The 16,243-nt window shown below is 38.2% G+C and overlaps 1 protein-coding gene across 4 annotated transcripts in view; it reads left to right on the forward strand.

The window, feature by feature from the left end:
* The window catches only part of LOC106909250 (pleckstrin homology domain-containing family A member 5-like), a 143,690-nt gene extending 127,920 nt beyond the window's left edge, over positions 1–15,770 (forward strand). For all 4 annotated transcript variants that reach the window (XM_088003259.1, XM_088003257.1, XM_088003256.1 and 1 more), the window contains 7 exons: positions 4,144–4,279; positions 5,765–5,886; positions 9,004–9,195; positions 9,354–9,494; positions 10,983–11,119; positions 11,362–11,501; positions 12,375–15,770. In XM_088003259.1, coding sequence (XP_087859385.1) covers positions 4,144–4,279; positions 5,765–5,886; positions 9,004–9,195; positions 9,354–9,494; positions 10,983–11,119; positions 11,362–11,501; positions 12,375–12,409 — 903 coding nt within the window. In that variant the 3' untranslated portion in view covers positions 12,410–15,770. The remainder of the gene's footprint in view (positions 1–4,143; positions 4,280–5,764; positions 5,887–9,003; positions 9,196–9,353; positions 9,495–10,982; positions 11,120–11,361; positions 11,502–12,374) is intronic.
* Positions 15,771–16,243: the final 473 nt, after the last annotated feature.

The raw sequence follows: 16,243 nt of genomic DNA on the forward strand, positions 1-16,243 counted from the left end.
GCTATGAGGCTTGTTGAGCTCCGTCAGGCTTCGGAAGTAAAAAGCCCGAACGTAACCTCCCCGTTAGTCTGTGACACTAACGACAATAAACACACATAATATACTTGAAAATAAGATAAATACATTGTCCGTTAGAATGTTTAGATACTTAAATAGCACATTTTACAAGAACAATGTCCGAGAATATTGCCTACTAGCATAAGCTAACGTTAATGTTAGCCACAAAGTTTAAGTAAAACTCACCTTCGTGTCAGTGAATGTATAACGAGGCGAACATCTAAAACCTTTCTCCAGCTGACTTGTTGGGGCTTCGGATCGATGTACAAACCTTGGCCAAGCACTGCAAGCACCTGATGTAAATGATATTTGTATTGGATCGGAAACAATCGAGCCGCTTTACCCCGAACGCGGAAGCTGAGGTGCAAAGAGCCCATAGATCCAATATCTGTTTCATTCCCTAGACCTTTCAAAATAAAACTAAATTGCACAATAAAAATGCCTAAACAAATATCAATCGTCCTAACTAAATTTTATAAAATACAAACAAACCAAACAAATATTTCCTATTTCCTATTTCCTTAAATATTTCTGATTTAGCAAATCAATTAACACAAAGTTTTACATTTTTAAAGCCGCAGGAGAGAAACATGAATCAAACATAAACCGGAGGTCCGCTTTTATTTTGAAAAGCCTGCCAGGGGTCCAATCAGAAACTGAAATTTTAAGATAACTTCCGTTGTAATCAAACTCTGATAGCGAATGTGAGAGTTTGACTGTGAATGTGAGAGGGTTTGATAGTACGTGTGATAGTTAGTAGGTTTTGGCCTATGGGGCCTCTCATACATATCTTCGGTTACATTTAAAATTTGATATAGCTACAGTCAATAAAGAACATGTAACATAAAGTGAAAATTTAAGTGAATGTGTTTGGAATGAGGATGCATGGACTGTTTTTTCTCCACACATTTTTATTTTAAAAAAAAAGTTTTTACAATCTTTTGAAATTCAGTTACGCTTTTTTGACAAAACTTCTGCTGTAGAAAAAAATTAAGTAAACACTACATTTACAGTGAACCCTTGTACAGTGGTTGCGTTGCGAAAATAACCCGTGAGCGAAATCCGTGAAGTAGTTATCTTTATTTTTTACAGTTATTACACAGCATAAATAAATACTTTACATTGAAACCAAAGAACAAAACCTGTTTTCAGGTCAGCGGATGTGCGTGTGCATCAATCGGGCCTTAATGTATCCGCAGTCACGTCATTAAAGCGCCTCCTCCAACCTGCCCCGCGAGATTCACAGCTGTATCTACAGCAGAGCGATGGATCTCATCAAACGAGCCTCCAGTCGGGTTTTGCGCTGCCTCTGGCCACAGTTTTTTTTTTTTTCAGGAGACATCGAAAGTTTCAGTTTCCATCTCCTGAGTGGCCAATCTGTATTAAACACCGTAACGTTATTGGCACTCAGGTAGCGCGGAGACTGTTTTTAACAATCATATGGTCAATCAACCAGCGGTCAATCAGGACGAGGAACACTGTAGAAAAAAAACTGCACAAAAAAACCTGCGAAGCAGCGATACCGTGAAAAGTGAACCGCATTACAGCGAGGGTTCACTGTATGAAATAATTTATAAAAAGCAACTGAGTAATTTGTAGAATGGCTGCATATCTGAGTTTATCTAGGTGTATCTGGGACTTCATTCTCATGCCTCATGATGCCTCAGCATTGAGGAGGTGGATTTATTTAAATAAGACAGTTTAGTTAAACAAATGCGACACTTAACCTGCAGAACATAATATGAAAGTAAACTAAGAGTCAGTTTCAGCTGAATTTGGATTCAGATAGATCAAGTAGAAACTGACAAGAACCGGATGAAACAAAAATGAAAACAAATTTATTTTCCAACATAAGATCAAAATGGTCCCACACTGAGGAAACATTTTCTTTGAAGCTGCTCCATAGGTGATGTTTGGCAAATGCTTTTGACAGATTCGCTTCCTTATAAACACAGTTTGGCATCCAGTGTCATTTCGAAACAGTTCCTGTATTGGTCACGTGACTTGCTGAAACCAATATGCTCACCAACACGGGTGTTGGTCTATGTGCTTGATGCATTCGCCGGTGAGTCGGTGTTGCTGGACCCATCACTAGTCTCAACGTTCTCTCTCACTGGCATCACCCACAATTCATGACAAGTTTGTTTTTCAAACAATTTTTTCACTTCATGAGACAAAAATGTGTGATATTGATTTTAAAAGTTTTTTTTTTTTTTTAAGCAAAACTCAGTAGGCTTTTCTCATGGTGACATGCATTGTGACGGGGTTCTCTTATGCTTGGACAAACAAACAAAAAGACTGCCCAAGGCCAGAGATCACTTTAGTGACATTTATTCAGTTCTTCAAGTGAGCAAAAAGGTGGCAGGTGAAGAATATATACACAGGGACGTCCAGGCAGGTTAAAAACAGACAAAACAACAGTACCTTCAAGGTAAGAGTCCATCACCTTCACTGTGATATGGCAGGAGTCTAGCCACAGACTGCCTCCCTCTGGCGCAGAGCCCTGCTTTTAAAGCCACAGGCTCCGCCCACAGAAAGACCAATCAAGCAAACAACAAACAATTACTTCTAACTCAAATGAACTCTTAAAGGATACAAAACAAATCAAAATAAGGAAAATAAATAAACTTGTAATCAAAAATACAATAATCAATTTAATAGAGAACACTCGGTATGTTCCGATGACGTCATCACCTGACTCCTGGTGCGCCACACCCGGAAATAACTCTGCTTGTAAACAAAAACTGGGAAAGTGTTTGGAAGTGAAAACAGGTTAGGATGGATGCAAACTGAAGCAGGAACACCGCGTGTGCACCACGATGAACCGCATCAGCTCAACCTTTAACAGAAATAAGTAAATTAGCGATTGTGTAGGTTTATGTATGCATGTTGACACGGACTCATAATTAAGTCCCAGCTCGTGACGGCTCCTCCGTCACATTCAATTTTTGCTTCTTTTTTTTTTTCTGCAGTTCCACGTTAAAGTTTGATGCAGCTCTTTTTTATAGATTACAGTCCACTAAAAGGTTGCATTGTGCCCTTGTTTATATTTTTAATAGTGTAATTCTGTAAAGACAAAATATGTCTGGTGTTCTAGCTCTGATTTACATATCTTGCTAAATAGACCTGCAGAAAGAAATTACTAATAAAATATCTAGCATAGTTGTATGATCTATATAGAGATTTTCCTTAGCTTTGATTGCATATCTCACAATTTTGTAATTTATCATTGTTTATTAAACTCTGAAAGCTGTGTGGCTTTGTTAATATTCTGTCCTAAAATGCGGTTAGATGTGCCCCTTTTTTTTTTTTTTTTTGAGCTCCTGCCCCTTTAGTGGTCTCTGCACGGCCCTGTTCACTACTTAGGAAACATGAAGAATGCATGGAGGAGCTTTACGACCTGAAATCTATGGACGCATATAATCATTGTTTAAATGGATTTGTAATGGATGTACAAACACTCCATCCAGGTGAATAACAAGGTTCTGGTGACTGGTAGACTGGTCACTCTATGTGTGAGATGACCTGATGTGTAAAAAGAAAACCTGAAGACTAGAGCCAGGACACCATGACATCAGCAAATCTTCTTCATTCAGAAAATACAATTTATCCCTTCTTCCCAGACTGTCTGCTAACATGTGGGAACCTCCAAGCGGAGGTAAGCTAGTCACCCTTAGAATCTCAGCACATAGTGTTTAATGTGTATTCAGTCAGGAACAGAAATCCATTGTACACTAGGGAGGATTGTGGTGACAGTTGTAGGTGTTTGTCCCACAATCGGAGGGTTTCCAGTTCTCCATCTCTGCTGAGTGGGCCCAGGTGGGCAAGATCCCCACCTGGTGGGGGTCACAGGGCTTGGTGGCACCAGTGCATAGGAGCAACCATCAGAAAGGGAATGTGTGTGAATGACTGAATGCAGTGTCAAGTATTTTGGGGTCCTATGGACTGAATGGTACAGGCCGCTTACCATTTACTCTGGATCTGAAAATTGAGAAAATGCTAAAATCCTCAGCGGGGTATGAATATTTTTCTCAAAGCTCTACTGACTGTATTCTAACCATGGATCACTTAACCTTCCTCTCATAGCAAGCTCCAGACTACCGGCTGTATAAGAGCGAGCCTGAGCTCACAACTGTGAAGGAGGAAGGAGACGAGGCCAACGGTGATGATAAGGACAAGAATGAGACGTCTACTGAAAGTAAAGCCACCCCACCATCCAAAGGTACATTCAGACTTTGTGTTTACTGACCGACAGCAGGATAATGATGCTTACACTGAGGTTTCTTCTTGTGATATTGTGAGAAAATGTGATGCATCAGATAAACTGGTTTAAATTGTAAATTTAGGAGAAATAGGCCAAGAACGCAGTATACCCAGGATGCAGGTGGTCCCTACACCATTTCCCTATAACATTAAAGAATGTACACTATATATTGCCAAAAGTATTTGCTCACCCATTCAAATGAACTGAATTGGGAGTTACAATCACTTCTATAGGTTATAATACTCTTCCCTGAGCTGCTATTGCTCTCTGAAGAAATGCTCCAAAAACAACCAGTCAGAGTCAGGAGGAGGGTCTTGGCGCTGTCAGTCATGCTCGTGTACATGCTGGTAAATGGTGGAGAAACAATTTACCATGGTAAATTGCCAGCATTTGTGGCAGCACGTACAAAAGCATGATAGGGACGATGGGGCAATGGTAGTATGATTTTTTTTTACCTGCAATCAGTGGGTTCCTCTTTTGTCCTCTGTCATTGTGTGCTTGGGCAAGACACTTCTCCCACTTTGCCTGATGGTGGTGGTCAGAAAGTCCAGTATTGCCAGTCCATGGTATTGCTGGTGAATGTGTGTGAGTGGGTGAAGTGTGAAGTACTTTGGAGTCCAGTGAGCTTGATAAAGCAAGTACCATGATGGACAGCACTAAGACCCTCCTCCTGATTCGTTGCTTCAAATCAGTGCATTCCTGTCTCATTCCATTCTCACACCATAGTGACCAACGATGTAAGGAAAATGTATAAAAGTTGCATACTACAGCTTTACAGTACAGTGAATATAGCATGAATAAAGATGACAAAGACATGAGGAATAGTGATTGGTCTGAGTATGTGCCAATTTAAACTGAGGAGTATAGTTATCTTTTATGCAGCAGTATTCTTTATGTAATCTGCATATGATTTATAAACATTTAATGCACATTCACTAAATGAGCACTTGAACCTAAGTGATGGTACTTATTCTGGTGATTTCCTTAAACGGGCAATATTATTTGTTTTCTATCCAGATAGTCTAATTTATAGCAAAATCAAGAAACTGTTGTTGTAATATGTACAGCATATTTTTATAAGAAAGCAAAAATATTCAAAGTCAAGGGGAGAAAGCCCAGACTGTGCTGGAAGTGACAACATTTTTTGAGCTGAGGTGCACAGGAAGACGATGGCTAGGCTAGGTTGCCACAGCACATTAAAGGATTTCTCAAACACGCATGAAAACTCCAGATATGTTGTTGATAAGGGAATAACATAACATTGTGTAAAGCTAAAAATAAGTTGATTTTACATAATACTTCCCCTTTTTCATGTCTCTTTTCTTTTCCATCTCTTTATCTTGTTGTCTTTGTAGCATAGTTCAGTGTTTTGCCACAAAATGAAGCAGCTTCACTGCTTTTTGCTCTCTAAAGGGTAAGTGACGTGTTTATTTTCCTTTACAGTGCCCCCCTACCCAGTGGGCATTGTTGCTCCGAGGACTAAATCACCCATGAGCCCCCCTGAGTCTTCAACTATCGCCTCCTACGTCACTCTGAGGAAAACCAAAAAACCTGAATCCAGATGTGTAAGTGTCAACATCAATTTCTTCTGCATCAACCAAACCCTCAAACATGAAAAGGCTCGTGGCAGACCTTATTGTCCCTTCAGCAGTGTGTGTCAGAAGAGTGACTCACCAGATTAGAGAGTAACTTATTCAGGGTTTTCACAGATTCAATAAAATGTATTTATATAATACCAATCCACAACAAATCCCATCTCAAGGTCTCAAGATCAGTTTATCATTCAAATTAGATAAAAAGTTTTCTTTCTAAGGGAACTTGGCAGAGTGCACATACTAAGTTGAAATACTCGTTCTTCCTGGACAGACATGTAGCAGCAGTGGACTATGGCACTGACTATGCCATAGTCATAGACTATGACTATGGACTGTGGCATTGCTTCATTGACAGTGAAGAAGAAAAACTCCCCTTAGAAGGGAGCCATGATTAGTTGAACATGTTAACTTAATTGTAATATTCATATTAACTAAACTAAAAAAAAAACCTCAAAATTATTTCAAAAATTGTATCTCTATTATATTTTTCTCTCCATGGAGGTCACTTTTTTTGTTGTTTTTTTATGATGGTTTTCGTCATACAAACCATCATAAACAACATATGGATCTTGTTGTTTATTATTATTATATTGCTTTTGACTGGTGTAAACTTAGACAGTGGCACACTGTATAACTGTTGGCCGTAATTTAAAAAAATAGTGAGGTGAGTCTTCATTACGTTCCCAATGCAAAAACGAAGAACAAAACTTCCAAAGGATCCTAATTTGTCCCCTTAATATTTCTCTCCAGAAGCTAACAGGTGGTTGCTACCCTTGCAAGCTAAAGCCAAATGCCATGCAGTAGTTTTTATCACAAAAGTGGCTATCAAATGAAAGCCAGCAGCTTCTTCTATCCCCGCCTGCAACATTATGAAGTGATGTTGTTGGAGACTTTAATGGTGACAACACTCGACTGCAGCCTGTCTGTCATGAGCGAGCAGTGAGAGCGGCCATTAGCCTCCAGGAGCTTCTCCTTCCTCAGCACAATGCAGTCAATCTGACAGTCATCAGTTCAAAACCAAACCTTCACTAATGCATAACTGAACCAGAAGTGATCCGTGCCATATTGGTAGGCAAGCAGAGCCATGGCTTTGAACAGCAAAAAGATTGACACTCTTGACCAATGTGCAAGAAGAGGATTGATACTGTTGAGAAAAAATGAGTATTTTTAGTGTTTAATACAGTTTAATCTTTTTGAACAAATCTTTAAACTTTGAACAGGTTTCTGTTGGTGATTTAAAATTAAACTATGGCTGGGTAAGTATTCAAAAATACCAAGGAAAATGGGGTGATCTGTAGAGCTTCTCCCTGGACCCCTGTGGTCGTAACACATAGGACAGGAGGCCATGGATTAACATATGCAGGAAGGTAGAGGCCAGTATCATTTAAATTACCTTGGGAAACAGGAACTTGCCGAGTTCACAGGAGATCAGAATCCTTCTGTGAACATCTGGGTTATGTGAAGATTTTGAACCACTAACAGTTAATTTACAAGATATTTATTTTAGTTATTGATGGTATGCTCTGACTGAAAATTGTATTATTTAGTTCTAGAATTAATTTAGACGATGATGAATGGATTTGAAAACTGTATTATTTCTGAATGTTAGAATTAAATGAAAATGTTTTGTTTAGTATTAGAAAATTACTCAGGATTTATGTTAAATGGGGTTTTGGAAAATGATTGTGTTAACTTGTATACTTAGGATTGAATATTATGTTTCATAGGTTAGAAAAAGGAATTGTACCTCATTTTGTTCTGTTGATTTTATGTGTTATTTTTGGTTTAAGGCAGGACTCAATCTTTTGGGATGCTGAGTGCAGAAGAGCAAAACTGAGTTTGTTAACATAAACTTTCCTTAAACTAATTACAAAATTTAAGTCTGTTCCTGAGAATCTATGTAGGGAGAGATAGCGGGAGAGACTCCGGCTTTCACACATATCTGTGAAATCCTTTTCTCTGTATATCTTTTATTTAGATGGTTTTAAAACCACAGGAGTTCAGGATGAGGCTCTCCTCTTCGTTTGTTAAACAAAAGAGCAAATGGCCTTTGTTCACAGCAGTAAATTAGGGGAAGTTCTAAGTTCTTCTGAGTGTCCAAGGTAACTTCCAGTTGGTCAAGCGGAGGTACGCCTTAATTGAATATATTAAAAAGGAAAGACACACCTACATTATAAAAGTTCGCGACCTGGAGTAAGAAGTCAGATTGCTGCCACTATTTTGCCTTTTTTGCACCAGCTCTCTCCAAAGACGCGTCTTTGCCTTTTCTTTTTATCTTTTTGTCTCAGGTAATGAATGTATGTTTCTGTTGTTCTGCAGTTTTGTTCTTAATTCATAAGTTGTTTCTTATTGGATTAAATTCTGTAATTCTGTGACGTCAACACGCATTGTTGTTTTCCTTGTGGCTACACGTGGCCTGCCGAGAGGACCTGGGATCCAGAGGAAGAGAGAGAGCCAAACTTTTACCAAAGTTAAACTATTTTAGAAAATTCTTCCTTAACAATACCTAAAATCTGGTTTGTGTCTAAACAACTAGTTCACAATAAAAATCAGAAGTGAAGAAGGACAAAAAAATTATTTTGGGAAAGTAATGTTTGGTTAAATTACCAAGTTACCCTTTTGGTTCGTAGTCTATTGGTTAGTCTCGGCAGTAAAGGATCTAATTTAGTATTTTGGAATATAACATCTTAAATGTTTTGCAGTCAATCTTGAAAAAGAGTGGAGTTCTGTCAGGAGCTGGCTCTTGTGAAGATGATGTCACTTTCATGCAGCAAAACTCCTCCTCTTCCTGTTGAAACTGAAAGGAGGTTGATGCAGTGCATTAGGGTTAGGGTCCTTCTGTAGTTCAACCCTTCGTGGCTGGATGCCCAACACATAGTCAGACTTTCATTCAATATATTCAGAGTTCAGAATTTACATTTACATTTAAATTTCCATATACATTTAAAATTTCCTTCCATGTGTTCAAGATCCATTTCACTGAAACTACTATTCCTTATTTTCAAGGTTCACTCTAGTCTACATGCAGTGTTTTTCACACAGGTTACCAGAGCATTAAAGCACAACACTGAGTCTAGTCTTCTTCAGGATCGTCCAAGGAGTGCAGTGGATCAGATGGGATTTGGGGAGCGAGATTTCATCAGAACAAGGATGAGTGTTGAAGAGCAGCTGGAGAGGATGAGGAGAAACCAGGAGGCATCTTCACTCCGGGAGAAGAGAAGAGAAACACTGTCACGCTCATCTTCTTTCAACAAAGACAACCCTCTCCTCCACTTGCAGGTGATTCTGCATACAAATACAGGGATGCCTTTGTATTCATGTTTATCTTTTCATCAAAACCTGTTGTATCTGAAAGTTAATTCAAGTGAATATACCACAGGATATTTGTAGCCATTAATGGTATCTGTGTTTGTGTGGGTGCCTATGTGTGTATTCAGCGTCGGGCGCAGACAGAAGTGGCCTGTCTGAACTCTGTGGAGCTTGAGACAGCATTGCTGCAACTAAAGGTTGCTCAGAAGGAACAGACTGAAGCAACACCAGGAGCTAACACGGTAGATGGGCCACCGATCTCACCACAGGTTCGTCTCACACTCCACTTCCATGTTGTGCTCTAAGTTAAATGGCACATTTCTAATGATGGAAAAATTTCCAAGCAGTCAGTTTCAACAAGGGGCTTCTGTCAACTTCCAATCAATGAGATGCACCTAGTTCAGTGTCAGAGATGATTTCCAGAAGGGGTGTTTTTTATTTTCATTTGTTGCTTTTAGTTGCCTCCAAAATGTTTTCTGGCAAAAAGTCAAAAATGTCTGCACCAAGTATGTAATCTGTCAAAATGATAGATGGGCTTTTTTCGTTATTTTTTGTCGTTATTTAAAGAAAAAAATAACTGAAAGTATTCAGTTATGTAGGGTGAAATGTTAGAATAGTGATATTACTAAAACAGAAAACAGCAATGGGTATGAGAAAAAGTGACTACTATTAGTGGGTTTGTGAGCACAATGCAAACACTTCTGGGACGGCTAATGTTAGAGTGGAGTTCTTCTATCCACATATCTAATATTCAATATCTAATATTGAAGATATTAGATGTAGGCCAATATAATCTGATTCTCATTTTTTGGCTGATATCATACTAATTTCCAATATCAACACTTTCCATTAAAATTATAATGGTTGATTTTTACATCAATCTTAGATGTAAAAATAGTTAAAGTTCATTTCTAAGTTAGGTTCATTCCACTGGCTTTTGCCCATTTTATTAATTTTAAGATGTCATGTGATCTTAAAATAATGCATTTTTACACAGCAAACCATTTGTGGATTTCAGTATGTGTAATGAGAAACGGTCGGTCGGTCGGAGACAGACAGGGCAAACAACCATCTACACACTGACATCAATGATAATTTATTGAGATCATGTTTTTGGACTGTGGGAGGAAGCCGCATTCCCAGAGAAGACCCACTTAGGGAGAACATGGAAACTCCATGCAGAAAGACCCCAGGCCAGGATTCGAACCCAGGACCTGCTACCAACTGCACCTCTGTTTTGTTTTATGTATTTGTTAAAAATGTCACTATATCCTGTGAGTGTAAAATGAAATTGATAATCACTTAAAAAAGGAACTCTTCTGGCTACTGTTTGTGGTCCTACTGCAGAAATGCAGCCTCGGTCAGAAACAACCAATCAGAGCCAGAGCTATCACTGCTCATCATAACCAGTGACTATTCTTACTAGCCTGCACATTTACAGCAGGGGGATGAGCTGAGGCACAGCAGAGCAGGGGAGGGTGTGAGTAGCATGTACACAAGTCTGACTGACAGTGCTATCCTGGTTGTTTTTGACTGAGAACAATGTCATAGTGACAATTTTAACAAAAAGTTAAGAAAGCTTATTTTTAAATAAAGATGATAATCTAAAAAATGTGATTATGATGTTATTTAATCACATAGCTAAGAAAGGCACTTAAAATTGAAAAACTGGAATTTTACTAAATTGCTCAAACATTGTTGTTATGTTACTGCCAGCCCATTTCTTTTCTTCTGAAAGTATTATTTATTTATTTCAGCTGTGTGAGAGCCAGAGGGTGATCATTGTGGACCTCGGCACAGATCCAAAGTGTGTGGAGATCGTAAACTTTCAACCCTTTGAGGATGATGATCAAGATCTGACCAGCTCTCCTGCAAACATCTTAACTGAAAACAGGTCTGTGTGTTAAATCATAGTTCTGTGGACATGACCACTGTTTAGGCAAACGTCCCAAAACAAACTGAACTTTCATTTATTTTGGTTAATACTTAACAAAGCTAATCATGGTAGAATGACATTGACATTGTGTACAGGTGAGCTGTAATCCAAACCACTGTGGTGGCTCTGCATTGCATTTAGAGACTTTTTGAAATACTACATGTTGTGCTTTTATAAATGTGATGTTTTGCTCAATGCAGTTTTCAGCCATCAACCCCTGAGCCTAAGGAACAGGAAACGGAGGAGAGCCTTACTCCAAGCCAGGAGGAGCATCTTGATTCATGCAAACAGTTGACTGGAGACAGCAAGACGCACAACATCAACAGCAACATGTTGTCTGGTAAGAAAGATTCTTTGCTCACATTTGGAATCTGATTCAAACTTGCAATGGTTTGAATCAGCTGTTCTGGAATAGAGGCACATCTAAAACATGCAGAGCAGGGGGGCGCTGAGGACCAGTCTAAAGACAGATTCCTTCAGAGAAGATAAACAAATGTCAGTCTTATCAGACATTATTCACCTGATAAGACTGACATTTCCATTTGTTGTTAAAATATTATTCAAGCTTCCAATGTACGATAAAGCTGCTGCCTGTACTTACAGTACAGCAAGGGCTTTTCTTTTTTTCAGATGTTAACTTGAACTAAACTTGATAGGTTTTGCTCCTCTGTCTTCCCATTGATGCAACACCATTAATACAAACCCAGCTGAAAGAACAGTGCTGTTTTTTCTGGTGTATTCTCATGTTATATTTTTACTCATTAATGGATACAATTTCAAATTTAACTGACTAACTTTACTCAAACAAATTCAACAAATTCAAGTTTGGGTTTTGTAGACAACTTAAGGTACAAATCAGACAAAATGTACACGTATTAACTAGTAACTAATTACTTTCCACAGTATATTTTTTTTCCACATTGTGAAGTACTTATCCATACAGGGACCCTACAGTACAGTCAAATATTGTGATTTTATTTGTTTTGGATCACACAATGAGCCACTGACTATTTTTGTCATAGTAGCGGCACAAATTTAAAACTACTTTCAACAAAAAGAGAAAGGTTGTATCTTTGTACTTATTTTAACTGTTTAGCCATCATACTTTTTATTTTTTGAGATTTTTATGACATGATCTTTTTTTATTAACTTTCCTAAGTAAAACAGTGCAAGACATGACTAACATGCTTTCCTCTGTCTCTCCTCCCTGCAGTGCAGACGTTCACCGTGGTTAGCAGCGACACGTGAGCATGGTCAGCTTCAGTGTCCAAATCAACATCCCATAAAGCCCAAATGTAGCCAACCAGCACAGAGCATGTTTCCACGGCTTTCTGCGTTCCTGACAGAACCACTTAGAGACTACAGCTACATGCCTGCACAGAGATCAACACTCGGTAGTAGCAATCAATGGCTGGTGGGAAGTCTTTGAATCCTGACACAAAGAGAGCTTATTAATCGTTAGTACCTTTAGATATTTTTCAAACTGAGAAGCTCCTTTTATTCCCTAAACATGTTTGCATAAAAAAGATTGTGAACTGGTTATAGATTATGTTTTTACCAATAGGCAAACCCTGAGATGGATCAAAAGGGGAAAAAAAGTCTCATTTCAGTGACTCAATTCAGTAAATAAAACATATATCAATTAAATAATCACATCTTGGTGTTTTTTAGACTTTATTTTTGTTAATTATAAGTTTCTGCTTACATCTAAAGAAAACAACATTTAAGTTTAGAACATACCAATAAAAACATGTTATTACAGCAATGTGGGCTTAAATAAAAAGTATGTTTAAATGCCTGTTTGAAGGATGTTGTTTTCAAAGTTTACTTTTAATCTGACAAACAAGCCTCGTCAGAACGCAACTAGATGATGCCATCATGTGGGGTTTCTGCAGAAAACAATCAAGGATTTTACTGATATCCTGGATGTAGGGGAGATCTACATGTTAGACTAATCAAACATGCTTGATTAGTCTGTTAGGGCCACTGATGGAAATTCTTGAGCCTTTCTTATCAGACACCTTTACTGTTTCTGTCCATTAATCTTAGGAATATTCTGGAAAACATGGCAAATTAAAGATATTCTGACTCTTGAATCATTTTCAGACATGCTTAAATTGCTTGTTTGAAATTGAAGAAATGATGACAACTCACTAGTACCCTTCATTAAGGGGTAACAACAGAGAAATAAGGATTGCTTTGAATTTAGCTCCATCCATCCTCCCATTAACTCTGATCAGTTTCCCTTTAACAAAAATAAACTTCCTTGCTGAAGTTTAAGACTGCTCTGGATTTTACTTAGAGGGATCAGTGTAAGGGGACTGAACCCAAAGCACCTCTAACTTTTTAAAAACATGTTTTGTACTGTTTTTTGTTTGTTTGTTTGTTTGTTTGTTTGTTTTTGTGTGTGTTTTTTTTAAATAATTATTTCCAATTACATCACAATTATGCAGAGGGTTAGTCAAAAACCAAATGGTCTACTGGTTGACCAGTTGTTTCTCAGCCCTGGTCCTCACCGACCCCCTGTCCTGCATGTTTTAGGTGCTTCCCTTCTGCCACACCTGAATTGTATCTCTGGGTGATTAACAGGCTTCTGCAGAACTTGCAATGGTTTGATGATTCAAACCATTGCAAGTTCTGGAATAGAGGCACATCTAAAACATGCAGAGCAGGGGGGGGTGAGGACCAGTCTAAACACTGGGTTTAGACTATGTCTCACTTTACAGTGAACTGAATGACAACATATTGTTTCACATTTTGTGTCATCATCCAATCTTCAATCTGGTTAAAAATATGCGATTGACTATAGCTTTCTAACGCCATCAAAGACAAATCCTAGTGGCCCCCAGCTTTCCTTGACAGTAACAGTTCCCTTAAACCTTTGTATCACCTACACTGTGTGGCAAAAATCTAAAGCAAATACAAGTGGAGTCCCAGACAGATGGAAGCTTCTGCACTGTCCTAGTGGTTAGGACCTAACCCTAACCCTTGCCTTCCTATGCTATTCTGTTCAATTCAAATCTCACTTCAAAGCTCAGTCTTGGGTTTCTCCCATTGACTTTGATCTGGTAGAATACTAAAATCTGGTAGAATAGCCCAATAAGCAAACAGAAAGAGAAGTTTTAAGGATGACGTTGATTTTCTGTTCTGTTTTAGAACTGTAATCTTCCTGTAGTTTCAGCAATGGCAGTGGAGAACGTGAACAAAGCTGTTCAGTCCATGTTGGCAGTTTTGCCACATATTGAATTAACTTTACTCACATCAGCTCTCTTCACAGTGGAGGATGGTTGTTTACAGACCAGTAAGCTTCTTACCATCAAACTGGCACAAGTTGTACATCATTTGCAATTCAGTAAAATTCAAAACTTTAGAGCAGGGGTGCTGGCATCCTGCATGTTTTAGTTCTCTCCCTAGTGGTAGTAACAACCTTTTCAGCAGGTCAATGTTCTTCTTAGGCCTTCTAACAAGCCATCATTGGATCCAGGTGTGTTAAAACAAGGAGAGAACTAAAACATGCAGGATGCCAGGCGGTCCAGGACCGACTTTGGACCTGCCTTAGAGCAAAACCAGGAAGCAGACCTTCTGGATGAAGCAACCTGTCGAACAAGAAGCAGGCTATCACTGCCCCAATAGAAACTCACATTTTAGAATGAGAAACAAAAATGCTAAAGTGTTTTGTATGTCTCGAATATGTCTTTTCTGTAATTGTTTCTCAACAAGGCCCCAGGCAAACACTTCTGGGCATCTTGGAGCCACTGTACAATTAGAGCTGCTTAATAAGTGCAAACCATTTCACAGTGTTGACACAATGTGGAGCTTGTTCCTGGGGCCATTAGAATTTTTTTGCTAAACACATAGATGTTAAAAGTACAGAGCTATTAATCTGAATAAGAAATAGCGTGAGAATCCTTGCCATACGTGGCAATGTCTGCTGTTTATGAGCTGCTGAAGGCGAGTGTACATCCATTTGCCTCCAAACACATGCAGTGCTTAACTTCAAGCCCAAGTGACCACTGAAGTGACCACTGAAGTGTACTGATTTTAAACTTGTTTTGATTTCTGTCTTGCTTAAGGCTAAAGGCTTCCTGTTTTCATAAAAATACAAGTTGTCCTTTGACATATATGCAGATAAAGTATATCATAAATATATACAAACAGCCAATTTTCCTTCAAAATTATGTTTTTCTCTTCTTTCGTAGAGGACTAACTCTTTTTGAAATATTTATTTGGATTGGGTGATTTAAGTCTTGGTTGAAGTCTTGAGCATGCAAAGTATTAGAATGCTTCAGATTTTTATCTGTTTTTGCAGCTTTTGTCTTCTGTTTTCCTCTCACTTTGTTTAGGTAGCAAACATGAAATAAAGAGTTTGTGATTCAGTCCTAAATGGTGATACATAGGAGAATAGCACACGTATGAAGCAATAAGGCAGACTTTGGCGCTTCAGGACGAATAAATTTAAGACATGTATAAACTGTAAAACTAATTCTAAAAAGAAGCATAATTTATCTACAACCTGAAAAAGAGTGAATATTAAAGACATTGTCAATATGCAAAAGGTTCATACCCCATCTGTTTTATATCATGTGAAATAAATGTTGATGTTCCTAAAGTTGTTCAGTCTATTTTCTTGAATGGTGCATTCAGTTGATATACAGTTCTAAATATAAAATGGACTTTCCTCACCATAAGGATATACAAGCTTATGCCATTTTATAATATTTGCACTTTTAAGTTCTGATGTACAAGAAGATTTGTGAATCTGCTAAACTTGATGTGGGGGTAGAAAAAAATACATTGTCTCTTAGCCATCCAAGATTTTTTTTTAAACTGGAATTATTAATCATCCCAAAAGGATAATCTGCTTTTTGCACTTTTTATTTCTCAAAAATAATATTTATGTGTCTTGTTTGATTGTTTTTTAATAAGAGGACTTATTTGTTTTATTTTAATTTTTTACACTTGTTTTTTTGGGAAGGCAAGTCAGGGAGAAAAATCTTGCTGTCAGACAGTTGCTATTACACAGAGTGTTTGGACGGAGAGCATTTGTCAAGCTCCTTTTTCTCCATGGAAACCGGTTTTAAG

Source organism: Poecilia mexicana, unplaced genomic scaffold (assembly GCF_051168715.1).
Source record: "Poecilia mexicana isolate PSO_F unplaced genomic scaffold, ASM5116871v1 scaffold_23, whole genome shotgun sequence".
NCBI classification, from domain to species: domain Eukaryota; kingdom Metazoa; phylum Chordata; class Actinopteri; order Cyprinodontiformes; family Poeciliidae; genus Poecilia; species Poecilia mexicana.